The 27,743-nt window shown below is 40.8% G+C and overlaps 1 protein-coding gene across 4 annotated transcripts; it reads right to left on the bottom strand.

The window, feature by feature from the left end:
* Positions 1-1,326: 1,326 nt before the first annotated feature.
* Positions 1,327-26,314, bottom strand: ESD (esterase D). Of its 4 annotated transcripts, none has more exons than XM_038410439.2 (10): positions 26,195-26,314; positions 21,853-21,892; positions 20,677-20,752; positions 19,348-19,436; positions 15,939-16,037; positions 8,522-8,646; positions 7,714-7,833; positions 5,064-5,162; positions 2,536-2,703; positions 1,327-1,568 (listed from the first exon to the last, which is right to left on the bottom strand). In XM_038410439.2, exons 3-10 carry the CDS (start codon positions 20,742-20,744, stop codon positions 1,488-1,490), a joined length of 849 nt encoding a protein of 282 aa, XP_038266367.1. In that variant the 5' UTR covers positions 20,745-20,752; positions 21,853-21,892; positions 26,195-26,314; the 3' UTR covers positions 1,327-1,487. The 4 variants fall into 4 exon arrangements, with proteins under 4 accessions (XP_038266367.1, XP_043356539.1, XP_043356545.1 ...); XM_043500604.1 differs by lacking the exon at positions 26,195-26,314 and adding an exon at positions 25,254-25,354; XM_043500610.1 differs by lacking the exon at positions 26,195-26,314 and adding an exon at positions 21,998-22,350.
* Positions 26,315-27,743: the final 1,429 nt, after the last annotated feature.

Raw genomic sequence — 27,743 nt, 5'->3', positions numbered from 1 at the left:
CAAAGTCTGCAATACAGACAGTGGCAGGATTAGGTCTGAAGAGTCCTGACTCCCATTCCCACGAAGCTACAGATAAAATGCAGGCAGCCCATGCACTTGCAACACAATTGGTTCCTGAAAAAATCACTTAAGTCAAAAACATAACTTGAATTTCCCAAAGTGTGTTGTAAAGTCAAAACAATTTATAAACATTGTGCTGTTCATCATAACTTGATCATTGTAAAGTCAAGGACTGTCTGTAATGCCCAAAAGAATCTTTCAGCCTATGACACTTCACAAACTGCATGCTCTAGGCACTAATCACAGCACCAGATGCTGCTGTTTTAAGTTAAAAATTCTCCCCCCAAAGCTGTCGTATAGCAGTAGAGCTAATTACTCCAGCTCCAGGCTGAAATAGCTGGTACCACTATTGGAAGACTGGCTGTTGGATCCACATAGTGCACAGAAAGCTCTTGCATGATGAACAGCCAAAGTAGGTTGGCTAAATCCTGTCCCCTCACAGTTAAGTGGAGACACGTGTTAACTTAGGAGAAAACACTAAAATCCTAGGGAAGAGTAGGTTGACTGTATTTCCCCCCCAAATTAGCAGGCAGAGTTGTACACCCTGGGGAATGATTTTAAATCTGGTACAACACGGTCAGATTCTGCTACCTTTACTCACATAAAATAGACTCCCCCCGGCTCTTTCTCCTCAGATAGTAAAAGGTGGCAGAGTCAGTTCTCCAATGCTCTTGATGTTAGACAAACATCCCACTGCTCATCCATCCCTCAAACTAAATTTATTCTTCTTTAAGAAGAATCTCTAGCCTTTGCTACTGAGTAAGTTTCTGGGGAAACTTAAGTCATAAAAAGGATGAACTGCTCCCTTTAATACCTGATTTCAGGTAACTGCCTTCAGAGTTTCTGTTGCAGAAGGCTCTTTCCTTCACACTCCCAATTACAGGTTCAATGTTAACAAGGGGGAAATGGTTGATCACAATGCAGTGTTTAAGTTTGTTTGCATTTTCCATCAACAGCTGCAGATTTTGGCCTGGAAATACATTTCAATAGGCAGGAGAAAAACACTTCAGTGTAAATCCATTTAATTTACTATTGTTTTCAGCCATGTATTCAAAATTGTCCAGTCATTCTGTTCAGTGCTGAATGAGTGACAAATGGAAAGTTAGTGGGTTACTAGTTCTGCTGCAGTCTGCACCATCTTGAGACCACTGACATTCTACGTCAATATGCTGTTTAAAAACAAAAAATTAAATGATCATATCTATTCTGAGCCATACCCTCAGAATGCTTTTCCCCAATATGGTTAAACAATTTTCAAAGCAGATGAACACATTCAAAATATTTATTTTGAAGTACACAGAGAATTAAGTATTTTTTAGCAGTACTATCAGCATGACTCCATTTTTATAGGCACTAATTCAGCAAGTGATTTTTGTTAACATTTGTGTACATATTGACTTGTACTGGGCAAAAGAGACTCCTACGGTTCAAGCATTGAGGTATTTTGCATGGTGTCTGATGTGATCATTAACAAACGTAGCAATGAAGAAGTAGCTGTGATCGTAGCCCTAGCAAAGAGAAAAACAGATTCAGCAATTCAAGATACTTAACGATAAAGCGTTGTAACTCTGTTAATGATGGCTCATTCGATGTCGGTCTGCTTATTTAAAGAAGGCATTAAGGAGGTTGTTTCAGATTTATGCAAGGCCTGGGCTAGCCTTAAGAGGCTCCATAAACTGGCTGTGTACTAGGCAGTCCTATCCAGATGAAGATGGGCACACTCCATAAAGAAAGGGAGGGGAAATACCAACTGTGCAGGCATGAGGGGAAATAGTAATACATCTGCTATGCAGGCAGCAGCTATCTTGGAAGAACATGGCAGATAGGATGGAGTCACTTCAAAAACTCTGAAGAATTTAAGGCTACTGCTACTCTGTGCTATAATGCTACAGGAAAGGGAGGGTTCGTTCTTTGCCTCCTGACTGATCCTGTCAGCCAAAACCAACTATTTACCACTTTGCTGATACACATCATATATAAACACCACTATGTTGTTTAAATGTATACAGATGATAAATCAGATAAGAGCACACTTTTTTCATGATGGGTTACTGCAATACTATATTAAAAACAGAACAAGATACTTATCTTGAACAAAATGCATGCATTTTCTTCCTCCTCAGCATGTCGCCAGTAGGTTGGATTGCATTCTAAACACCCTATAATGTTTAAGCTAAAAATCAGCTCCCCCTGTAGTGGTCAAATGTAATTAAGTCAGTGGGGTCTAGTGGATACACCAATGCACCGAGTCAAGAGAGCTTCTCTGTTCTCACCCCTGCCATTGATCTGCTGTGACACCTTGGGCAAATCACTTTACCTTTCTGTACTCTTTGCCTGTCTTGTCTATTTCAGGACTGGGACGGTCTCTGGCTAGTTGCTCCATCTTTTAGGCACACAGAGTCAACCCAGTAATTATGGGATGGATGCATCAGACACTCTCCTCCCCCACAAAAAAGGATACTTTTTGATACTTGCCTGTTGCAATCTAAAGACTACAGGGATTTTCCGTTCTGTGCAGGCAGCAATAAAGTTGTCAGGCAGTAACTGCCCTGCTGAAAGGAACTGGTCATCTTTGCCTTGATCAATTAAGATGTCGAGATGGGAATCTGGATAAGACTTCACAAGATGGGTAGCATCATATGCCTGTAGAAATAAAATGAAACTAATGAAAAGTGTAACATTTTTTGAAAATGTAGTTCTACACTTAGTCACTAGACTACCAAATTGGGTTAGAATTATTGTTTAGGAAGGATAGGGACATGTAATGAAACAAACTAGGGTTTAAGACAATGCCTACACTAAAATCTAAATACTAAAAGGCTGTCCAAACTATAGAGTAAGTTCAAAGTTAGGGTGCTCAGGCCAAAACCTTAAATCTCACTGACTCTAATCCTGTTCTATAGGTATCAATGCCCATAGTATTTAATCATGATTGAAGAACTGAACATTTTGCCAGCCTGCTCCTACAGAACTCAGACTTACCAATCTCTGACCAACAAGGCTTTCCTCTTTTGCCTACCACTATAAGAAATTCCTCTGTGCACAGAGAATACAGGAATCTACACTGAGTATGTCAACTCCTGCAAGTGAATTTAGCTCAGACATGCCGTGCTAGCTTAGTCTAACTAGTACAGGAAACAACAGCAGCGTAGATGTGGTGGCATGGCCTTCAGCATGGGCGAGCAGCCAGCGTACAAGGCCTCCAGGACGCCTAACTACGTATTCTGGTTACTAGCCTGTCCTGAAGCCCATGCCACCACATCTACACTACTATTGTTACCTGTGCTAGCTCAATTAAAGCTAGCCTACCCATGTTATGGTCACCCCTTCACTTGTAGTGTAGACATATCTTAAGGGATGCCTTCAGAGCATTTCATCACCCTAAAAAGGGGATCCAATTTTCATCTGTTTAATGTTTTCAGGAAGTAGACAAAGTCAGTGACAGGTTTCAGAGTAGCAGCCGTGTTAGTCTGCTATTCGCAAGAAGAAAAGGAGGACTTGTGGCACCTTAGAGACTAACAAATTTATTTGAGCATAAGCTTTTGTGAGCTACAGCTCACCCAGTGCTTGCTCATAATTCTACTTATCTCAATTTAAAATCTTCAGAAGTGAGGAGAGAAGTTTACTGTCTTGATGTGGTAAGAACAGCCTCCCGTTAAAGTATGTTTTTTGTAGAGTGCCAGCCAGCAGTATGATGGTGATCAGCATCCACACAAAAAGAACCAGGAGTACTTGTGGCACCTTAGAGACTAACAATTTTATTTGAGCAAAGCTTTCGTGGGCTAAAAGCCACTTCATCAGATGTATGCAGTGGAAAATACACGCGCGCACCCACGCACGCACCCCCCCATGAAAAAATGGGTGCTGCCATACACACTATAATGAGAGTGATCAATTAAGGTGAGCTATCAGCAGAAGAAAAAAAAAACCTTTTGTAGTGATAATCAGGATAATCAAAAGGTTTTTTTCTCCTGCTGATAACAGCTCACCTTAATTGATCACTCTCATTATAGTGTGTATGGCAACACGCATTTTTTCATGTTCTCTCTGTGTATATATATATATATATATCTATATATCTTCCTACTGTATTTTCCTTTGCATGCATCCGATGAAGTGGGTTTTAGCCCATAAAAGCTTATACGCTCAAATAAATAGTCTCTAAGGTGCCACTAGTACTCCTGTTCTTTTTGCTGATACAGACTAACATGGCTACCACTTTGAAACCAGTATCCACACACTTACTGTACAGCAGGATTCAATGTTTGGTGATGGGATGACATGGTGTTATTCAAACAAGATTAGCTGTATGGATGACTACTGGCTGAGTTTTTTAGGTTAGATGAAATTAAACAAAGGTTTCTAACAATCAGAGGAGTGAAGTTTTGGAATAGCCTTCCAAGGGAAGCAGTGGGGGAAAAAGACCTGTCTGGATTTAAGATTAGACTCGATAAGTTTATGGAGGAGATGGTATGATGGGATAACATGATTTTGGCTATTAATTGATCTTTAACTATTCATGGTAAATAGGCCCAATGGCCTGTGATGGGATGCTAGATGGGGTGAGATTGAGTGACTATAGAGAATTCTTTTCTGGGTATCTGGCTGGTGAATCTTGCCCACATGCTCAGGGTTCAGCTGATCGCCGTATTTGGGGTCGGGAAGGAATCTTCCTCCAGGGCAGATTGGTAGAGGCTCTGGAGGTTTTTTACCTTCCTCTGTAGCATGGGGCACGGGTCACTTGCTGGAGGATTCTCTGCTCCTTGAAGTCTTTAAACCACGATTTGAGGACTTCCAATAGCTCAGACATAGGTGAGATGTTTTTCGCAGGAGTGGGTGGGTGAGATTCTGTGGCCTGCCTTGTGCAAGGAGGTCAGACTAGATGATCATAATGGTCTCTTCTGACCTTAATATCTATGAATCTATGTTTTGCTTCCCTACTACACAGTGCAGTCACAATCACTTTTACCATTCATTAAATGACTGGACTCTCCAACACATACCTCCCATTTAGTTAGATCTGATCCCAGATATCCACCAAACGCTTTCTTCCCCCAGGGACACTGAACTGGGTTGCAGATAGGAGCAAATGCTGATACAGACTGTTTAGAAACACAAATATATGGATTAAGAAAAGTCATTTTGATGTGAGCAAGAAAGTGTTCAAAAGCTGTTCTGCCTAAAGTTACAGTTGTAGCACATTGGGGAAGCAAGTGCTCTAGTCTCACTTTTAGACAGCATTCAATCTCAGTCTTGTGATATAATGAGAATATTTTTTTTTTTTGGAAATATAAAGGAACACAACCCACAAGTAAGTGCTCAAAGACACCACAAAAGGGTCAAGGTACAATTACCTCCCCTCCACACACAAGAAACTAATGGCTCTCATCTAACAATAGAGTTAAATGATTTGCTAACCAAAAATGCAAGGGGTTACTTTGGATTTTGAAATCTCTAAAGCCGCAAAATGGGGGCATTTATTGAAGATGCCAAGGAAGACAACAGCTTAAAAATTCTATGAATTGTAATGTGCATGTTTTGGGAATTAACGCAATACAAACTTTCAGCCATTTTATAATAATCTTAAGAACATAAGAATGACCATAACAGGTGAGACCAATGATCGACCTAGCCCAGTATCCTGTCTTTGACAATGGCCAATGCCAGATGCTTCACAGGGAATGAACAATCCTCAAGTGATACATTCCCAGCTGCTGACAAACAGAGGCTAGGGACACTTCAGAGCATGGTTTTACATCTCCCACCCTGGCTTATAGTCATTGATGGACCTATCCATCCATCCATGAATGTATCTAGTTCTTCTTCTAACCTGGAATCTTACAGTTCTAAGGCTTTAAATTCCTCTGGAATTTCTCGTTAATCAGCTGTTGAAAGAAAGATTTCTTTGCAAGATCATACACTCAAATTTAATTTTTGTTGACAGAAGATAGAAATAATTTAGTAGTATGAAAAATTAAAGTTATTTTTCTGAGAAGAGATTCTATATTTTCCTTAAATTGGCCCTTTACCATGCTTTCAAAAATTTTTGTTTAAAAAGGGAAACTTTATAAATCAGAGATGTGAAATAACGATTCTCTTCCTCATTATTTGAATTATTTTAAAATTAAATATATTTAAGAATTTGATTATGTTTTATCCTTGTTTCAGTTAAGACTAAGAAGAGGATGAACTGATGTATTATTTTGGTGACAGCTACAGCCAATCTATTCAGCTGTGAATGTTATACTAATTTATTCTCTTGATGTATGAGCTAAGCACCATGACCTTCTCTGCATAGATGAATTATGGTCTTTTGCACATGGTTCCGAATGTGGTCTTGTAGAGACAAGCTACTGAAGCTTAACTGAGCAGGCACGTCACAATCTTGCATAGCAACATGAAAAAGGTCACGGGGGGGGGGGGGGAAGAACATCCTCTAAAGATGAATTTTTAAATTTCACATCTCATACTTAGGCCTCCATCAGCTTTGTCATCACATAGTCTATTAAAAACAGAATGCAGCACGGGGGTATTCCTAATACTCAGTCCAATACTACCATCGACCCTCACACAATTATATGTACCACTAGGCATACTAAATCCTCAAAAAAAAAAAAAAATTCAGAATCTATGGGACTTAAGGTCAATGGTGACAAAACTAAAGTTATATGTGCCTCCTATAAAATGGAAATGAACAATCTGCCAATGCTACATGTAGATAGTAATGATTGAATAGTTTTATCTATCTTCGTAGCCTGTTGATAGCAGGAGTTTCTGTAACCAAAGACGTCATGTCAGATCGGTCTTGCATCAACTGCATTTCAGCATCCTCAAAAGACACTGTTTGGGTGGTGGGATGTATATGTGACAACTAATACGATACAAGTGTTCAGTGTGGTGGTGATGACTTGCCTGTTACATAGAACAGAAACAAGGTCATTAAAACAGCTGAGGACAGAAAACTAAACAGTTTTCCATGTCAAAAGTAATGTTGTATTCTTAACATCTATTGGTTTGATTTTGTCACAAATGAGGAGGTACTTGGATGATTCTGGCAAGTTGCAGTCCTGCCCAGATGAAAACAAGATGACTGCAATGATGGGATCCTGTCCAACAGGCAGAAAATGGTACGTTTCTATAGAAGAAGATTTACAGACCTTAGGTAAAAGGAAAGAGCATGAGATCGGCCAAATGAGATTGGAAGATGTGATTTTTGAGGGATTTAAGCAGCCCAAATCTTCCTGTGCTGGTTCATGATGAAAGAAGACAATTTGCAACAGACTGTTCAAGATGGAAGTCCATTCTAGGTGATGCCACAGCTACACCACAACCACGTAAACATGCTGCTGCTGCTGCTGAACTACAATAGTCTGGATAGAATAGCAATAAGACTTTAATATTCTCCACTGGAGAGGATATTTAACTCAGTTTTTAACTTTTTAAATTCTGTAGTTGGTATTTCACCAATGTCAAATACTAATACATTTTACAGTAAGTATCATTCAGGCTGTGCTAGTACCAAGTAGCAGTAGGCTATTAAGATTATAAATAACTTTAAACTCTCTGTTGTTGCAACCTTTAGGATTAAAATTAACTTGAATTTGATTTTTAAACTGTTTTTCTCTGGAAGATTGTATAAACTTAGTATCTTACTTTATATTTTCCAGGATTCTTCAAAGCAAGGATAAGAGCACCATGGCCCCCCATTGAGTGCCCAAAAATAGACATCCTTTCTGAGTCAGCTGGAAAATTGGCTTTTATTAATTTAGGCAGCTGAAAAAAATTAAGTGTGACAGGAAAAAAAAAGGAAGACTTTAATATGCTTAGACTTTGAGAGTCATGCAACTTAATGTGATCTACTATTGTGTTTTAATACAGTTAAAATTGTGAGATTAAATGTACAAGTTTTTTTTTGTACTTATGGTTAAGTTAACAGTTGAGGTCACAGTCTGAAAACTCTCTCAACTACTGAATATCACTAAAGACAAAAAGAAACATTTCAAACATCTGTAGACATTTCATGGTCTACAAGATGTTAATCAACTAGACATATTACTGCAATACATTTCTGTAAATGTACATGTATAACAAGACTGAGGTTTCATTATAACCCTGTTCTCATTTTAACTAAATCCCTAGATGTGTTCTCACAAAATAAGCAGAATGACAAACTTGTTCTGGAGAGGCCTTTTGTATTTCATGTCCCTGTCAACATTAGTTTTTAATCTGGACCACTCACGGTGCAAATTAACAGACTTGTATGTATTGTTATTCATCATCATAATAGATTTGCTCAAGCATTCTATTTTGAAAATGACATTTGACTGCTAATAAAAATGGTCTAACTTTGATAGGCATGATAAGCAAATTAAGAGGAGATCAGTCCCTCTAATCAAGGCAAAACAGTGAGATTGAATTTAACGCCTTTAGCAACATTAATTTAATTAGAAAAAAATACCACCTCATCCTTTATGTACGAGTACATTCTATAGTTGGTTTTCCATGGTTCTTCAGTGGCGTCTACATAAAAACCAGCACCTGTACCAAAATCCCAGCTCTCATCTTCTCCTTCAATATTGCAGCCACCTATCAAGAAAAAGTGATTCTGCGTTTATTGTCCCATCTTTATCAGATGTTTGATATCAGGATATTGTTTACCATTATATAAACCACACCCTTCTAGATGGATCTGGATAAATTTAACCTCTGTGCCTCAGTTTCCCAAAAACTATAGAATGAGGATGATGTTTAAGCTGTAATACCATGGTTTTGAGGGTTAATTCATTAATGTTTCCAAAATGCTTTGAGATCTACAAGTAGAAAGTGCAAAGTATTCATAGTTTTCACTTTTCTTCATCCCTTCAATCCCAAAACGTACCTCTGATGTACGATCAGATAACGTAACTGAACTTACTACACTAGGAATTTATCAATCAGGGATAGGTTAAAAACAAAAAATCCAGTCTACCCTCCTGGCAATACAAGATACCCTATACTACCATAAAAAGAAAAGGAGTACTTGTGGCACCTTAGAGACTAACAAAAGGTGCCACAAGTACTCCTTTTCTTTTTGCGAATACAGACTAACACAGCTGCTACTCTGAAACCTATACTACCATGCATCTTTGATTGCTTTGTCCAGTCTAGTTTTGAATTATTCAAATGATATGTTCCACTTCTTCCCCTGGGAGTTTCCAGTCTAGTAAATCTCACCATCAGGAACATCTTCTGTATAATGACAGGTTTATATTAATTCTTAATTCACCTTTTCTCTGTTTCATGTCAATAATAAATTAGAACCCCATATAAAACCTAAGTCATTTCTCTTTTGACTAACTGTAGACCTATCCTCCTTCATCAAGGCTATACTGTCAGTACTTAATTTTTATATGTTTCCCTTAAATTCAATCCATCTAGCCATCTCTTATCCCTCTTCAGTTTGCCCATGATTTGACAATAGAATCAAATGAAGTAAAAATCTTAAATGAATCAAACAGTACCATAAAATCTTTATGGATAGTAATTCCATGCTCTAATAAGAAGAATATAGCAGTAGGGATATATTACCAACCACCTGACCAGGATGGTAATAAGTGACTGAAATGTTCAGGGAGATTAAAAAGGTTATTAAAATAAAAAAACCTCAATAATAATAGGGGATTTCAACTATCCCCATATTGACTGGGTACATGTCACCTCAGGATGGGATGCATAGATAAAGTTTCTTGAGACTTTAAATGACTGCTTCTTGGAGCAGCCAGTCCTGGAACCCACAAGAGAAGAGGCAATTCTTCATTTAGTCCCAAGTAGAGCACAGGATCTGGTCCAAGAGGTGAATATAGCTGGAACACTTGGTAATAGTGACCATAATATTATTAAAATTTAATTTCCCTGTGGCAGGGAAAACACCACAGCAACCCAACACTCTAGCATTTAGTTTCAGAAAGGGGAACTACACAAAAATGAGGAGATTAGTTAATCAGAAATTAAAAAGGTACAGCGCCAAAAGGGAAATCCCTGCAAGCTGCATGGAAACTTTTTAAAGACACCATCATAGAGGCTCGCCTTAAATGTATACCCCAAAATAAAAAAAACCCATAGTAAGAAAACCCAAAGAACCCCCAAAAGAAAAACCAAAACCAAAAAAGAGCCACCATTGCTAAACAACATAGTTAAGCAGTGGAGAGGCAAAAAGGCATCCTTTAAAAAGTAGAAGTTAAATCCTAGTGAGGAAAATAGAAAGGAGCATTAACTCTGGCAAACTAAATGTAAACATAGAATTAGGAAGGCCAAAAAAGAATTTAAAGAACAGCTAGCCAAAGACTCAAAAAGGAATAGCAAAAAAATTTTAAATACATCTGAAGCAGGAAGCCTGCTAAACAACCAATGGGGCCTCTGGACAATTGAGATGCTAAAGGAGGACGTGAGGGAGATTCCCAAACCTGAGCCATTCTTTTCAGGTGACAAATATGAAGAACTGTGCCAGACTGACGTGTCATTAGAGGAGGTTTTGGAACAAATTGATAAACTACAGGGAGTCCTTGGACTTATGATGCCTGACTTACGTTGGAGGCCATTTATGACGCTTTTCAACTGCCCATTTCACCCTTACGATGCTCGGTTTGCATAAAGTTCACTTGAAATCACCTCCTGGTTGCATTATACTGGCATGGAGCTGGAAGGGGTCGCTTCTGATTGGCTTCGAGGCAGCAGGGTAGCTTGTTGACTGATAGGATTCCTGCTTGTTTTTGATTGGCTCTCAGCCCCAGGCTCAGCCAATCAGAAAGCTTGAACAGTGATTGGCTATGGCTCAGCATGTGTGCTATTCTCCCTGGCTTTTTGAGCCTTTGTTGCCAGCATTCTGAGCAGCATGTGCGAGTTTATACGTTTATCTGAATGCTGATTACAAAATACACAATGTACAGTAAGTACATTGATGTTCCAACATTAGTCATCTATAAGTCATTTAGTAAAAAATCTGGGTTATTGTGGTGAAAATAGCGTATGAAGCCTTGGTTCAGGAACCAATCCCCCCTTCATAGCATCGATTCCTATGGGAAAAGTGGTTTCGACTTATAACGCAATTCTGAGGAACGAATTGTGTCGTAAGTCTGAGGACTCCCCGTATAAGTCACCAGGACCAGATAGTAGTCACCCAAGAGTTCTGAAGGAACTCAAATGTGAAACTACAGAACTAATAACTGTAGTCTGTAACCTATCATTTAAATCAGCTTCTGTTCCACTGGAAGATAGCTAATGTGACGCCAATTTTTAAAAAGGGCTCCAGAGGTGATCCCAGCAATTGCAGGCCAGTAAGCCTGACTTCAGTACCAGGCAAACTGGTTGAAATTATAGTAAAGAACAAAATTGTCAGACACTTAGATGAACAAAATTTATTGGGGAAGAGTCAACATGGTTTTTGTAAAGGGAAATCATGCCTCACCAATCTACTAGAATTCTTTGAAAGGGTCAACAAGAATGTGAACAAAGGGGATCCAATAGATATAGTGTACTTAGATTTTCAGAAAGCCTTTGACAAGGTCCCTCACCAAAGGCTAAACCCAGGGTTGTGAGTTCAATCCTTGAGGGGGCCATTTAGAGATCTGGGGCAAAAAAAATTGGGGATTGTGCCTGCTTTGAGCAGGGGGTTGGACTAGATGATTTCCTGAGGTCCCTTCCAACTCTGATATTCTATGAAGTAAAGTAAACTGTCATGGGATAAGAGGGAAGGTCCTCCCATGGACTGGTAACCAGTAAAAAGATAGGAAACAAGGACTAAATGGTCAGTTTTCAGAATGGAGAGAGGTAAATAGTGGTGTCCCCCAGGGGTCTGTACTAGACCCAGTCCTATTCAATATATTCATAAGTGATCTGGAAAAAGGGGTAAACAGTGAGGTAGTAAAATTTGCAGATGATACAAAATTGCTCAAGATAGTCAAGTCCCAGGCAGACTGGGAAGAGCTAAAAAAGGATCTCTCAAAACTGGTGAGTGGGCAACAAAATGGCAAATGAAATTCAATGTGGATAAATGCAAAGTAATGCAATTGGAAAACATAATCCCAACTATACATATAAAATGATGGGGTCTAAATTGGCTGTTACCACTCAAGAAAGATCTTGGAGTCCTTGTGAATAGTTCTCTGAAAACATTCACTCAATTTGCAGCAGAAGTCAGAAAAGTGAACAGAATGTTGAGAATCATTAAAAAAGGGATACATAATAAGACAGAAAATATCATATTGCCCTTATATAAATCCATGGTACGCCCACATCTTGAATACTGCGTGTACATATGGTTGCCCAATCCAAAAAAGATGTATTGGAATTGGAAAAGGTTCAGAAAAGGGCAACAAAAATGATTAGGGGTATGGAACAGCTGCCATCTGAGGAGAGATTAATAAGACTAGGACTTTTCAGCTAGGAAAAGAGCTGACTAAGGGGGCATACGATAGGAGATCTAGCAAATCATGACTGGTGTGGAGAAAGTAATAAAGAATTGTTATTTACCCCTTCTCATAACATAAGAACTAGGGGTCACCAAATGAAATTAATAGGTAGCAGGTTTAAAACAAACAAAAGAAAGTATTTTTTTCACACAATACACAGTCAACCTGTGGAACTCCTTGCCAGAGGATGTTGTGAAGGCCAAGACTATAACAGGGTTAAAAAAAGAACTAGATAAGTTCATGGAGGACAGGTCCATCAATGGCTATTAGCCAGGATGGACTGGGATGGTGTCCCTAGCCTCTGTCTGCCGGAAGCTGGGAATGGGTGACAGATCACCTGGTGATTGCCTGTTCTGTTCATTCACTCTGGGGCACCTGGCATTGGCCACTGTTGGATGACAGGATACTGGGCTAGATGGACTTTTGGTCTGACCCAGTATGACCATACTTATGTTCTTAATAGCAGGTCTCAGAACTCTTCTTAGCACATGCACAATGTGCCTCCAGGTGGCATGTGACAAGGATCCATCACTGAATTTGGTCCGCTGAGAACTGAACGTAGTATTTAAGGTGCCACTAGCACAGGGACCATTACTTTCTTCCTTGATAACATGCCCCTGTTTACTAAAACCAAAATTACAAGGGACTTTTTTGCTGTCATATTAAATTGCAAACTCTTATATAATTTGACACAACTGTTAGAACAATTTGAGTACACACCTGCCTCCTTATCATAGACTGAGCCTGGGGCTTTTAAGAGGATCAAAGCTTATTCCTGTGACACAGACCCTGCCAAAAACGGAGGGATGCTGGAACTTGTAGCCCAGGAATCATAGGAACTGTAGGCTGTGAATCAAGGATGCTGGGTATAAAAGGATTGGTTGCCTCTGTCTGAGACAGATGGTAGGACTTTCTGTGAATCTTTCTGTTAAGGAAGAGACTAGAGAAGGAGAAGATTGATAATCTTACTAAAGGAAAGAGCTTAAGGAAAAAAAGGTGGAAAAGCAGCCTGGGAAGAAGATGAACAAAGGACTGTTGGGGACACTCCATGAAGAGGGGCAAATGCCTGCAGTAAAGGGAAGAAATGTTCACTTATATCCTCATGAAGAGGCTTTAAAACCACATGAACAGGAAAACATGAAATATATCTGTTTACCAAGAGAGAGTTTTTCCATTCAGCTGGAGGGCTAAACCACCAAGAGAGGAAATTGAGGGACCAGACAAATCTGATGACAAAAAGGTAAGCTGCACTGTCACACTGCTATAACTTGATTCTCCCCCTCTTCTTGGCTTGTAAGTTTATTCACCTGTTGCATTTTGTCCAACTCTTAGATAACGCGCTCTCTAGGGCAGAGACTGTCTTGATTGTGTTTGTTTGTACAGTGCTGGGAAGAACAGGGCCCTGACTCCTAACTCTATTTCTTAGACATTACCACAGTAGAAGTGATAACTGTTTAATACTGCTAAGTCTCTTTGCTTCCCAGCTGTTTTATTTCCAGGAGAGTTTCTTCTGGGCAAGCACTTTACGGACACCTGCACATGCAAACACCACTCTGAATATTTTCTCCATGCTATGTTCGGACCGCCTACTTTAATATGTGATTACATTTAGTCTCCTGTAAACTCAGTGTTCCAGATAACAAAGACGTTTGAGATTTGGACCCTGGGAACAGAGACTGTCTGGAACACAATGCACTAGAAAATCCATTAACATAGCGGAGCTTGCAGTCATCTGCTTTGTTACGGCAAGTTACAAAGTCAGGAGAGAGGCCAAGAGGTTAGTGCAAAAGAGAACATATGATCCTATCAATGAACAGGCATGCAAAGACCCAATGGGCACAGGTAGCACAAAAGCAAGTCCAAGCACCCAAGGGCGGTTACAGCCCAAAACCCTTAATCTGATGTTATTTGAATGACATAATGAAGATCTGGCCATCCCTACTCTGCACTACATAATAGCTATGAATACATGTTACAATAATGCTTGTTTCAATATATTTTCTGTATATGAATTAAAAATACACTAAACACAGGAAGACATCAGGTCCCAGGATAAAATATGGAAGAATATATGTTTCTCCCCTAGCAGTTCATTAAAATATTTTGCAGTAATTTTTCTTAGTACAAAAAAAGAGATTAAAGTATAGAACTTCCAGAAAGTTGAAATTCTGTCCTTAAATCACTGTTCTGATCAAGGACTCCCAAATATTCAATGATCTGACATACTACGTCCAGGGAACTGGAATACCTAGCCATGACGAATAATTTGTAGAAGGAACTCGTTAGGGGGTTGTTTGGGGGAATTAAATCAAGCATTTTTATTGAGATTTGATGCCATCAAATACTGGAAAATATCAGAAAGGCTCCTCCAATATGTATAGTGCAAGTATCACTGTAGCAGAAAACACCAAGTACATTCAGAAAGCTGTTGTGTAATTTACAGAACTCTCCAGATAACTATGACGAAGATGGTTACAGAATTCCCCCTTTTCAGGTTCCCACAATTTCTATACTAATCAATGCCTTATAAAGGGAACATTACACCAGCCAAGGAACCCTACCAGAGCCAGACTTCTGTATTGGGGAAGAGATGTGTGCGCTTTTTTTAAACAGTTGTTTTAGCTCTACAAGTACTGAGTACAGTAAATATTAAAAGGCTCTGAAAAATCATGCAACAGTGAAAACAAAACACTAGCTCCATGTTCCAACAGGGTTCCATGGATGATGTAAGGTACTAGCATAGTATATACACCAGTGACACTCAGATCTCTGTGATTCAGGAGCCAAATTAGCAATCAACACTACCCAAAAGAGCCACAGTACTGTGAATTCATAGTTTCATTTACTATTTATATTATATATAAATTCTCACAGCAAGAGGACTATTATTTTATCAACTACAATTGGTTAATATCATAGTAAAAGCATCCTGCTTGGTTAATAACTTAGATTAGTCTATAATTAAGTCACACAGTGTTTTAGTATCATGTGCTGCAAAGAGATGCAGGAGACACATTAAAGAACCACTTGCAGCTTTTGAGCCTCAGTCTGAGTATCAGCAGTATACACCAAGGTGTCACATGGAATGTAAGCCAGGGACTTTGGAGAACCAGGAAAAAAAATGGACAGGAATGAGAGTCCTACATTGCCCATGCGTGATCTGAACTGCCCCCTTATCTTAATTTTAGGGCATTTGTATTAAAATGGCTTTACTAGTGGAGTTCTAAAGTTACAATTCATTTAGTATATATAAAACAAATAATCCAGCAAACTGGTACAAACTACAAAACCTACAGATGGAACGACATTCCAAATTCAGATACTACCAAATACATTGGTGTAATTGTAACATGAGTCATTCTATTCTTTGGACATAAGCAGCAGTAAACGTTTATATGCGGAAGGCTCATCATGTAACCTGAAGATACTTACGTGGGCTGGTATCTGGTGCAACTACAATGAGGCCATGTTCAGATGCAACTTGATGAAAACCAGATTTGGTAATAAAGTTTTGTTCTGTGCAAGTTAATCCTAGAGATAAAAATATGCCTGGTTATATACTACTCTCAGCATTCCAGCTTCCAACATATCCTAGAAAAGCTTAAAAATAAATGGGATTCATGTCTTAAGCATGAATGTAATGGTTAACAGTCCATAGAAACAGACTCAGTTACATTTTCACAGAAAAAAAAAAGATTTGATCGTACTAAGTTTTTCATTTCCCACTTGTATCAACAACCATTCCTTTTAAAGATCTTTGGGATTTTGTCCATGATTAGGCATTGACCATAATTAGGTCACTGAATGTTTCATCCACAGAGCCACACAAGTACTTGTTCATTTACCATAAGCAGAGTTCTCAAATACTGCATAAGATGTCATTTGAGAAGATATTAGTGACAACTGAAGTCCTACATTTCTTTAGGTAGCAGCTATAATAAGCATAGTGGATCCCTATACTTCAGGATCCATAGCAATCTGTGCTTATGTCAGAGCAGGTTTGAGACTGAAGTCAAATTACAAGTCTGTGACAACTTAGACCAGTATTTTAAGAATTCTTCACAGTGCCATGTAGGAAGAGTTACAGATTGTAGTTTTAACTTCACCTGTGGTGAGTTTTAGATAGTTTCAACTGTTTGTCTTATTAACAAAGGCAGCTTGCTTGTAATTATTTAATTTACTGTAAGTGCTGTATAAGCATTGTGGTACCACCTCAGACAATTTATTCTAACCTACAAACAGCTCCAATATTAGATGTTAACATTCTTATGCAATCTGTCATCATTCCACATGCACAACACTCAATTATAATGAGAGTCAAGTACAGTTAGCACTTAGAATCATACCTCTACTGGCCCTTATACTTCCCCTAGCTTTAATGTAATTGTAACCGCCTCTAATTTTAGTGACTTATGCTTGTATACTGAATGGAGTCATTTACTAATTTTGCCAACCATCAATAATATAAATTAGCTATTTTTTGATAATTCATACAAAACAGTAACAGTTAAAGAAGGTAATTAGGGAAAAAAATAAAAAGTAACATAAGTAAACTTTACCGTAGCTACGTACATCAGCCTACTGGTAAAATTACAATAGGCTGCAAAACATTGCTTTCAACAATTACTGCTTAAATTGGTAAAGCACCTATTACAGGGGTGGGCAAACTACGGCCCAGAGGCCGCATCCAGCCCTTCAGATGTTTTAATCTGGTTTGCCCCTCTCCACATGTGACATGGCTCCCAGAAGCAGTAGCATGTCCCCCCCTCCGGCTCCTATGCCTAGGGGCAGACAGGGGGATCCACACACTGTCCCCACCCCAAGCACTGACCCCACAGCTCCCATTGGCCACCCTCCTGCACCCCAGAGCCCACCCCCCAGTTGGAGCCCTCACCCCCCCGTACCCCAACTCTCTGCCCCAGCCCAGAGCCCCCTCCCACAACCTGAATTCCTCATTTCTGCCCCAAGCCTGCGCCCCAGCCAGAGCCCTCCCCCTCCCCCGCAACCCAACCCCCAATTTCATGAGCATTCATGGCCTGCCATACAATTTCTATACCCAGATGTGGATCTCGAGCCAAAAAGTTTGCCCACCCCTGATATATTAGGACAAGGTTTTCAGTTTTGTTTTTTAACTAAATTCTTCTACATTTTATATAGACATAATGTACCTCTGGCAAAAATCCATATTTCAAAATTGGTCTGATTTGTTAATACAATCAAACTGGTAGTCTGTTAAAATTTGTTTTAGAACTGTAATGTCATTCTTCCACTGTCACCCATGCATTAACATTAACATTTTTACAGTATATCCAGTCCCTGATGAGATCTAAATAGCACCATATCCTAACACATGGATACGGGAGGAAACAATTTTCACATAGCAAATTTACTTAAATAGGACAGTTTTCCCAGTTGTGGATTCCACCCTACTTGTTTAGTTCTGACTATTTTTCTTCCAAAAACAGGTCCAGAGAGGAAAATATCTATTGAGTGTGCAAACACCAGCTTAGCACAAGCTGTTTAGGCACTGCTTTTTATTAGTCACATAGAACATCCTAAATCTATTTGAAGATTTAGTCAATGTGAGCTAAAGGCCCATCAACAATATATAGATTCTAGATTTTTTTGCATGTGCAGGGCCAGATCCTTCAAGGTGGTCTGCACTGCTCCAGCAGCACAGAAAAAAGAAAAAAAAAAGGCCATAAATCTGGCAACCTGCCCCCCCTAAGGCTGGCTGATTCATGTGCTAGCACAATACCACATTGCAGGGGAGTGTTTAAACCCAAACAAAAGCAGTCTTCAATGTAGGGTTGCCAGGCGTCCGGTTTTCGACCAGAACGCCCGGTTGAAAAGGGACCCTGGCAGCTCCGGTCAGCACCACTAATGTCCCGGTCAGAAGTGTGGTCAGTGGCACAACGGGGCTAAAGGCAGGCTCCCTGCCTGCCCTGGCTCTGCACAGCTCCCGGAAGCTTCCGGCATTTCCCTGCGGCCCCTAGGTGCAAGGGCATTCAGGGAAACTCCACACAGTCCCCACTCCCAAAGCCGGCTCCACAGCTCCCATTGGCTGGGAACCATGGCCAATGAGCTATGTGGGCAACGCCTGCGGGTGTGGGAAGCGCACACCATGCAGAACTGCCTGGCCACGCCTCTACCTAGGGGCCAGACATGCTGGCTGCTTCTGGGAGCAGCACGGAGCCAGGGCAGGCAGGAAGCCTGCCTTAGCTCCACTGCACCAGCAACCAGGAGCTGCCTGAGGTAAGCGCCGCCCAGCCTGAGCTCTCATCCCAAGCCACCTCCTCCACCCCAAGCCCCCGCCCTGGGTCGGAACCCCCTCCCGCACCTTAACTCCCTCCCAGAGCCCGTATTCAGAACCCCAGCCCTAAGCCCTGTCCCGGAGATGGAACCCTGCACCCTCCCACACTTAAACTCCCTCCCAGAGCCTGCACCCAGCACCCTTTCCCACACTCCAAATCCCTCAGCCCCAGCCTGGAGCCCCCTCCTGTACCCCAAACCCCTCATCCCCGGCCCCATCCCAGAGCCCACACCCCCAGCCGAAGCCCAAACCCCCTCCCACACTCCAATCTGCCCCAGCCCAGTGAAAGTAAGTGACGGTGGGGGAGAGCAAGGAATTGAGGGAAGGGGGCTGGAGTGAGCGTGGGGCGTGGCCTCAGAGAAGAGCCAGAGAAGGGGCATGGCAAGAGTGTTCGGTTTTGTGCAATTAGCAAGTTGGCAACCCTACTTTAATGAAATGAATGTATCTCCTTTTTTACATACTGTAAATTTTGGATCTTAAATTAACCCAATAGTGTCTTTTAAAAATACTGAAGTTCACATTACTTACCTGAGAGCCAGTACAGCACAGGACACTTTCCAATTTCTGCTTTTGGTGGCAAATAGATTCCAAACCTCATTTTGCATTTTAACTCTATACTGTAGCAACAAAATACATTTGATTAACAGCATCTAACAGACAGGCCCAGGACAATCACCAGAAAAAAGAAGGACCACTGTCTAGAGTTTATCTATGCATTTCTAGAATATCTAGACCCGGCCATTATCGATTCAATGGATAATAGTATTTTAAGAATGCAAGTGAAATAAGTATGAAGTGGATAACAATATAAAATAAGCCACAACATTAGCCTATTAAGTAACAATGACTGAATTTCTACTATGTTTTAAATACAATTGGGAAAATAAACCAAATCCTTACAGTCTGGCTGGTAGGGAATATTTTGAAAATTAGGATTGGAATTCAAGACCTAACAACGTTCAACCTAATTCTTGTCTGTTAAATTGGAGACGCATATTTTAAGAACACATACAGATAGCTCACATAATTTACAGCGAAGTACATATAGAAGCAAAAGTCAAGTTGTTTCAGTCTCCCAGACTGGAACACTAATCAATTGCCCAATTTTTATTAAAATGTTAAAACTTCCAATAGAAAGCATTTTTTCTTGAGAAACTACTTTCTTTAGATGCAAGATCTTCAAGCAGCAGTACTATATAAAAGGAATATATATTCTCTAATTCAAAAGATAGACAAGCACCTAATTATTATTGTAATACATTTGAATTGTACTCTATTTCATGCTACAGGCAAACAGGCTGAAAAGACTTAAATAAGCAACTGGAGTATGACCTTTATCTAAGAGTCTCTCCCCTTCACAGCAAAGAATTGCTGATTCATGGGTAACGGGTGTCTTTTAGAGACCAGAAATGAAAACTACATGCTTATATATAGTTGTATAGCTAATTCCTCCTCACAAAATGAAAAGATTGTTTCTACTTCTATTTTACTTTGTTTGACGCTTCTGGTCATGTGAATAAAACACTTACTGCTTCATTCACATGGAGTTAATATATATATTCATATCTCCATACTGCAAATACAGCAGCCCAAGGTGATGAGACCAATTCTCAGGACATAGTAAATTTACTATTAATGTTTTCCCTCTGCAGAACTTAGTAATAAGTGTTTAAAAATGAAGAATAAAGCAACTAGTAAACTGAAGACATAATATAAAAATTAGAAGCTACTAACACACTAATATTAGGATCAAGGAAATGCATATTTTGTCTTTTTCTTTTGACTACGGCAATATTGGAAGTAATATGATCCAGCTCTCCCTGTGCTAAAATTTTAGGTTGCCTTTGTAATGTTTACCTGTCATGTTCAAACACCTTCTGGAAACCCTCAAAGCATTTGTTGCTGGAAATCTGTTTCAGTGCCATAATCTCAGCTGTTAAAAAAACAAAAAGCAAAAAAAACCACCACACTATCAGTTTGTAGCCTCTTCACTTAACATTACAATTTCTCAGAGTATCTCCAACAGGTTTTAAAAAACAGAAAACAAAAAACAAGAACTTTGAATGGCCATTTTTTTCAGGTGACTACAGTACAGCTGACTTTTACAAAGAAGTTACCTTCTAGTTGCACAAATTCTTTCCATATTTCAGAAACAAAATTTCAGTTGCCTTAAATGAACATTTCAAGTTTAACAACTGTGGTCTATAATAGGATACCAACTTTGTGGCTGTTTGCCAACTTTGTGTGTGGGGGGGTAACTTTTAATAGAGGAGAGAACAGCAGTGGTGTGAAGGGAATGGGATCAAGTTACCAAGACACCTCCTCATATGCTCTTTTGTGGTACACAGGTTTGAATATCTTTTTGTCTTATGAAGTCATTCCACCTCTATAGTCTTTTATTCTCCAGTATCTACTCCTACATTACACATTTAAAATGAATTTACATTTAAAAGCTACAGTTTGGGTATCGTTGTGTTATTCTGCCTTTGCAAACATTACTTTCCAAGCCTGGCAAGGAACAGAACAGTACAGAACAGAAATTATCCTATCCTTTGCCTTTGTTTTGTTCATAAATTAAATTTTAAAAGTATACGTTTTCTCACCATACTCTTTGTGCTTGGGAATTTTAAACTCCTTAATAAACACTTACTACTCAAATACCTTCACTTTTGCTAGTAAATAGAACCTTTTAAACTATTGATATCAGCATCTTGAAGAAACTGGTGCTAATACTTGTATCTTTACATGAAGACAATAAGAGCATGACTGTATATTTGGGCCCTAATTCAATTACAATTGTACTGTTACTCATGTAATTTCCCTGGACTATGATGGTATTACACTAGCATAAAACTGGAGAAACACAGATCCTTAGGATCTAAAGGCAAGGTCTTTAGAAGGCTCCAAATCTTTTTACGTTTATTCTCAAAACTACTTATTATACAATTATGTTTGCTACTCCTAGACTGTCAATATTAACATTAGTTTGTATTTTAGGGCTTTACTGTACAATATCAGAGGATTCCATCTTACCAGGTTGACTTCTCTTGCTCTTTATACAAAAATAAGGAACCTGAGAAATATAAAAAACATACTTTTGCAATCTTCTCTGGAAATGTAGGTACCATTCAAACATATTAAAATATTTCTGCTGAAACACTTGCAATAATAAACACACCTGCAGTGAACAGGGAGATGACCTAGAAGAATTAAGAGATTTACTCTCTACATTCTAAGATTCCAAAAACAACATTTCTCTAATAAAGAATCCCACTGCTACTAAGCTGATGTAATCCTGAGAAGTCCAATGCATTTGTAGCTTCTTCCAGTTTCGCACTGTGGCCTTTATGCATTTCCTCTGCATTTCCTTTTACCTTTCTCTCTTCCTGCCAACTTTTTCTACACAAAAATATCCTTAATATTTTTGTATTCTCCTCTTTAAAACTGTGAGCAGACAAAACAGTTAGATCACCTGCATTTCTGCTTGAGATTCTATACCAGCTTTATATGGTTTAATCAAATTTTCTGAAGTGATTGGAAGGCATTAGATGAGCTGTATAAACCAAAACCATGTGGTTATGTTGTAACAATTAAAAGTTAACTGGTACCTCAGGCTGAACTGAGGGCCTCTTACAAAGCCCTAAGAATCCATAGCTCCATCATACTCATTTTACCCTACCTACCCTTTAAAAGAAAGCCTCATTGACTGATACACAGCATGTTAAATACCCATGGTATTATCGAATAATAAGTCAGTGTCAAAAAGAAAACAGGGCCCAATCTCTAAGGGTTTACAATCTAAAGGTAAAATCAAAGAATAACAGAGAATCCAGCATGGCCATTTCATGTTAAATACTTAAATGAACAGTTGGGTTTTCAGTAGCTTCTTGAAGATGTTTTTTTCAGCATTGTCTATTTAAACACAGTACGAGGAGCCAGGAAATTTAGTTCTAATCCAAGCTCTGTCACTGGTTTGCTTGTGCTCTATATTTCCTGTATTCATCTATTGTCTCTTGCCTTATAAGACAACTGTAAGTATCTGAGGGAAAAGATTGTCTTTTTTATATGATTGTACAGCAACTTACCACAGTGTCTATGACCAGGGCCCCTAAGCACTACCATGACACAAATAATAAATATATCTACCAGCCATAAGTTTACCATGCAATTTTTTTAAAAAGCTGCAGAAAGTTAAAAAGTACTATCCTACTGTTATAAAATATTAGCCTGATGTAGTTTTCTGTCTTACTGTGAAACCCCATCATAACGGAAATTTGTCTACCCATCCCTGACTTGCTAAGTAACATTGCCAATTAATTTTGATGCCTATTACCTTCCTTTTCTGCTCATTCTGAAACCATACATTTAAATTCTAACCAAATGTTTTGCATTTAGCCATGAAAACACCAACAAAAATGCAGCTGTCTTTAGGAACTTTTTAAAACTATAAATCCCAGGAGAAAATTATTACATTTAACTTAAGTGAGAACTTCTAAATAAAGCCATATGATATACTGTAAACTGAAAGAGCTTCAGTTAAATATTCTTTTATCAGCAAAGACACAATGGATATTTCTTGTTGCCTTGGGGTTGTTAGATTTTTAATCAAATTTCAGTATTAAATGTAAATGGTAGTATTTATGTTTACCTGCTCTACTGACTGTACTTTTGTTCAAGCCCAAAATGTGATGAATTAAAAGGGTATAATCCTGCAGAAGAATCAATGTTTGTACAATTCCACAGCTATGCAAATCTTTACACTATATTATATTCATTATACATATACAAAATTAATGTTTCCCTGTGGGCATGTCTCATTTATTTTTTCTATAATCACATTGGAATTTGATTATATCAATGCCAATTCACATAACAAAAATCAAGCCACTGATTTAAAGGTCCTATTTTTCAAATCCAGGTGCCTAAAACTAAGCTCCTAAATTCATACTCAGACACAAAGCTTTGAAAGCTTTGGTCAAAAAGAACTATATGCAGTAGACCAAATTCATTTTTGTTGTAACTTCATTGAAGTCAGTGTTTTCGATATGTTGAAAAAGGCAACTAAAAGGAAAGGAAATTTAACAGATTAAGTTTTTGTAGAAGCAGGATCACCAATGGAATGCAATCAGGCAAATGGAATTTTAGTCTGGTAGGAAATTCTTCCTGATCCTCAATGAGCTCTATATATCTAGAGTAATCTCATTGCTTAAAAGTGAAGCAAAACAAAGCAGAGAATATACTGTACAGAAAACAATTTAACACTTGCAGGGGAATTTACCAGTTAACACAATACTGGTTTGTCTACACCTAACTTCTGATAAGTTTTAATAGTATGCCCTGTTGTTGTAGCCGTGTAGGTCCCATAATACTAGAGAGAAAAGGTGGATGAGGTAATATCTTTTATTGGACCAACTTCTGTTCGTGAGAGAAACAAGCTTTCAAGCTATGCAGGTCAGACCTGAAGAAGAGCGCTGTGTAGCTCAAAAGATTGTCTCTCTCGCCAAAAGAAGCTGATCCAATAAAAGACATTACCTCACCTACCTTATCTAAGTTTTAACAGTAGGAGATATACCATTCAAAAATAGTTGTTTGATTCTGAAATGGGAGGGGGGGTCCTGAAGGGTTTTCAGATGATGGACATGGACCTTGAAAAATGTTAAATCAGAGACATTATAGGATACAATTAAAAACGGCACAAAAACTAGAGGGGAAGGAAACAAAGCTTAGATTGTAGACAAACTATAAGGAGTATAGGAGAAGACAATGATGGAGTTAGTGATACTTTTAAGAGTAAAAGGAATAAAAACTTGATACATGAGGGAAACCAGTGTAAAGATTCAAGTTTTGGGGGGAAAAAGAAAAGGAGGACTTGTGGCACCTTAGAGACTAACAAATTTATTAGAGCATAAGCTTTCGTGAGCTACAGCTCACTTCATCGGATGCAGCTCACGAAAGCTTATGCTCTAATAAATTTGTTAGTCTCTAAGGTGTCACAAGTACTCCTTTTCTTTTTGTGAATACAGACCAACACAGCTGCTACTCTGAAACCTGTCATTAAGTTTGGGGGGGGGGGGGGCAGGCATTGTCAGTACTGAAGGAGAGTAAGGTAGACTTGGCAACTGGAAGGAGAGATGGAAGGGAAGGCAAGCCAGGAACCTTCAGTGGTGCAGATAAGAAACTGCCAGGGCCTACAGTAACATTACTTGCTGTCAGCTAAGAGGAAGAGATTAATTTTGGAAGTGTTGAAGCAAAGAAGCTCAAAGTGCATGCATGATCACTCCCTCTACTTTGAAAGGGATTACATTTGTCTCTACCGTGAGAGCTATCGCACAGAAGGATTCCTTGACGCTCTGTTAATATCCTTTACCATCAGACTGGAACTTTTTGCAAATACAGGAGTCAGGCAAGGAGATTCCAAGGAGTTCTCCATTTACCTTTTCTTTATTGTTCATCAATGTAATATATATATGTTTTATCCTAGCCAATCTTCAAAGTTTCTCTTCACCTGGGTCATTCCATGCCCTTGATCCAGGCTTCTCTGAATGTCCTCTAGGTCCGCAGCAGCCTTTAGAGATAGGGTGACCAATACCGTACACAGTACAGACCACACCAGGGATTGATATATGGGCATTATAATAGTCTTTGTATTATTCTCCATTCCTCCCCATCACATCACAACATCCTGTTGGCTCTTCTGACTGCAGATGCGCACTGGGGCGGGGTATTTATGGCGCGGTCTACAAGGATGCTCAGGTCCCCTCTGAGGCTGCCCTTGCGGGAACAGGGAGGCTGGGGTGAAGTCACTGCTTCGCTCCCCCACCCAGCACAGAGCAATAGGCTGGTATCGCATTACATCCCCCCTCCCCCATGCTAATTTGGGAGCTTCACCTGCACAACCTGATTTCTTCCTGCAAGACCTCGTGCAACCGAGAGCACAGCGGGGACCCCGCGGCCCGGCCTAAAGCTGGGCGACTACGAACGAGCGTCAACGCAGGGGCGACGGGGCTCCCGTTGGGGCGAAGCGATGCGAGGCGAGGCTGGAGACGGACACCCGGGCGCTGGTTTGGCGGCGCTTCACGCGCGGCCCGGGCGAAGTTCAGCCCGGGTCCGTCTCACGTTACAGGCGCCCCAGGCGGGGGGCTCCAGGGTGAGGTGGAGCCGCGCTACCTCCCTCGCCGGGCCCGGAGCGACCCGGCCACCCCGGTGGCGCTGAGCGCGGCAGGGCCCGGCCCTGGCTCTGCTCGCGGGGACGGTGAGCGCCACCGGAGCCCGCCGCCCGCCGCCCCCCCCCGGCAGCGCCGCCGCCGCCGCCGCTTCCCCGGGGCACCGGCAGAGCGAGCGCGGCGGCCCTGCCCTGCACCGCGCCGCCGCTTACCTCGGGCGCAGGCGGCGGGGCTCGGAGGCGCGGGCGGGACGCGGTGCCGGAACCGCGGAAAGCGCAGAGGGGAGCGGAGGGCGGCTCTTAACATGGCGCCGCCCCGACTGCCGCCCACAGCGCCGCCCCGCGGCCACCGCCGGAGACCGGCCTCCCCGCCCCTTCCCGGGCTGCCTCCCCCCGAGAGTGTCCGCATCCCGGGCACACCGCCTCGCCCCTTCCAGGGCTGCCCCAGTGCCAACCCCCCGCTCCAGGACTGCCCCAGTGTCCGCATCCCACTGCCTCCTCCCCACAATGTCACTGCCTTGTTCCCCCTCCAGCTCCTCCAGAGCGCCAGGGGTGCCTTCCCCCACAACAGTGTCACTGCCCCCTCCTCGGCCTCCCTTCCCCACCCACAGGGACCTTCCTGCCAACACTACAAAGAGAAGGATTCTGGGTGGACTCCTCCTGAAGGTCGAAACAGCAGCCTGGACTTCTACATAGACTGCTTCCGCCGACGTGCACGAGCTGAAATTGTGGAAAAGCAGCATCGCTTGCCCCATAACCTCAGCCATGCAGAACACAATGCCATCCACAGCCTCAGAAACAACTCTGACATCATAATCAAAAAGGCTGACAAAGGAGGTGCTGTCATCATCATGAATAGGTCGGAGTATGAACAAGAGGCTACTAGACAGCTCTCCAACACCACTTTCCACAAGCCATTACCTCTGATCCCACTGAGAGTTACCAAAAGAAACTACAGCATTTGCTCAAGAAACTCCCTGAAAAAGCACAAGAACAAATCCGCACAGACACACCCCTAGAACTGTGACCTGGGGTATTCTATCTGCTACCCAAGATCCATAAACCTGGAAATCCTGGACGCCCCATCATCTCAGGCCTTGGCACCCTGACAGCAGGATTGTCTGGCTACGTAGACTCCCTCCTCAGGCCCTTCGTTACCAGCACTCCCAGCTATCTTCGAGACACCACTGACTTCCTGAGGAAACTACAATCCATCGGTGATCTTCCTAAAAACACCATCCTAGCCACTATGGATGTAGAAGCCCTCTACACCAACATTCCACACAAAGATGGACTACAAGCCGTCAGGAACAGTATCCCCGATACTATCACGGCTAACCTGGTGGCTGAACTTCGTGACGTTGTCCTCACCCATAACTGTTTCACATTTGGGGACAATGTATACCTTCAAATCAGCAGCACTGCGATGGGTACCCGTATGGCCCCACAGTATGCCAACATTTTTATGGCTGACTTAGAACAACGCTTCCTCAGCTCTCATCTCCTAATGCCCCTGCTCTACTTGCGCTACATTGATGACATCTTCATCATCTGGACCCATGGAAAAGAAGCCCTTGAGGAATTCCACCATGATTTCAACAATTTCCATCCCACCATCAACCTTAGCCTGGACCAGTCCACACAAGAGATCCACTTCCTGGACACTAAGGTGCTAATACGCGATGGTCACATAAACACCACTCTATATCAGAAACCTACTGACCGCTATTCCTACCTACATGCCTCTAGCTTTCATCCAGAT

Source organism: Dermochelys coriacea, chromosome 1 (assembly GCF_009764565.3).
Source record: "Dermochelys coriacea isolate rDerCor1 chromosome 1, rDerCor1.pri.v4, whole genome shotgun sequence".
Lineage (NCBI taxonomy): Eukaryota > Metazoa > Chordata > Testudines > Dermochelyidae > Dermochelys > Dermochelys coriacea.
The sequence above is the reverse complement of the archived record's forward strand: the minus strand, read 5'-3'. Positions and strand labels throughout refer to the sequence as shown.

Bases quoted from the DNA above. Each gene is read 5' to 3' on its own strand.
- ESD (XM_043500604.1), bottom strand. The intron at 16,038-19,347 runs GTAAGTAATGTG...TTTTATCTCTAG, and splicing joins TGTGCTGTACTGGCTCTCAG to GATTAACTTGCACAGAACAA. The intron at 2,704-5,063 runs GTATGTGTTGGA...TTATTTCTACAG, and splicing joins CAGATCTAACTAAATGGGAG to GCATATGATGCTACCCATCT.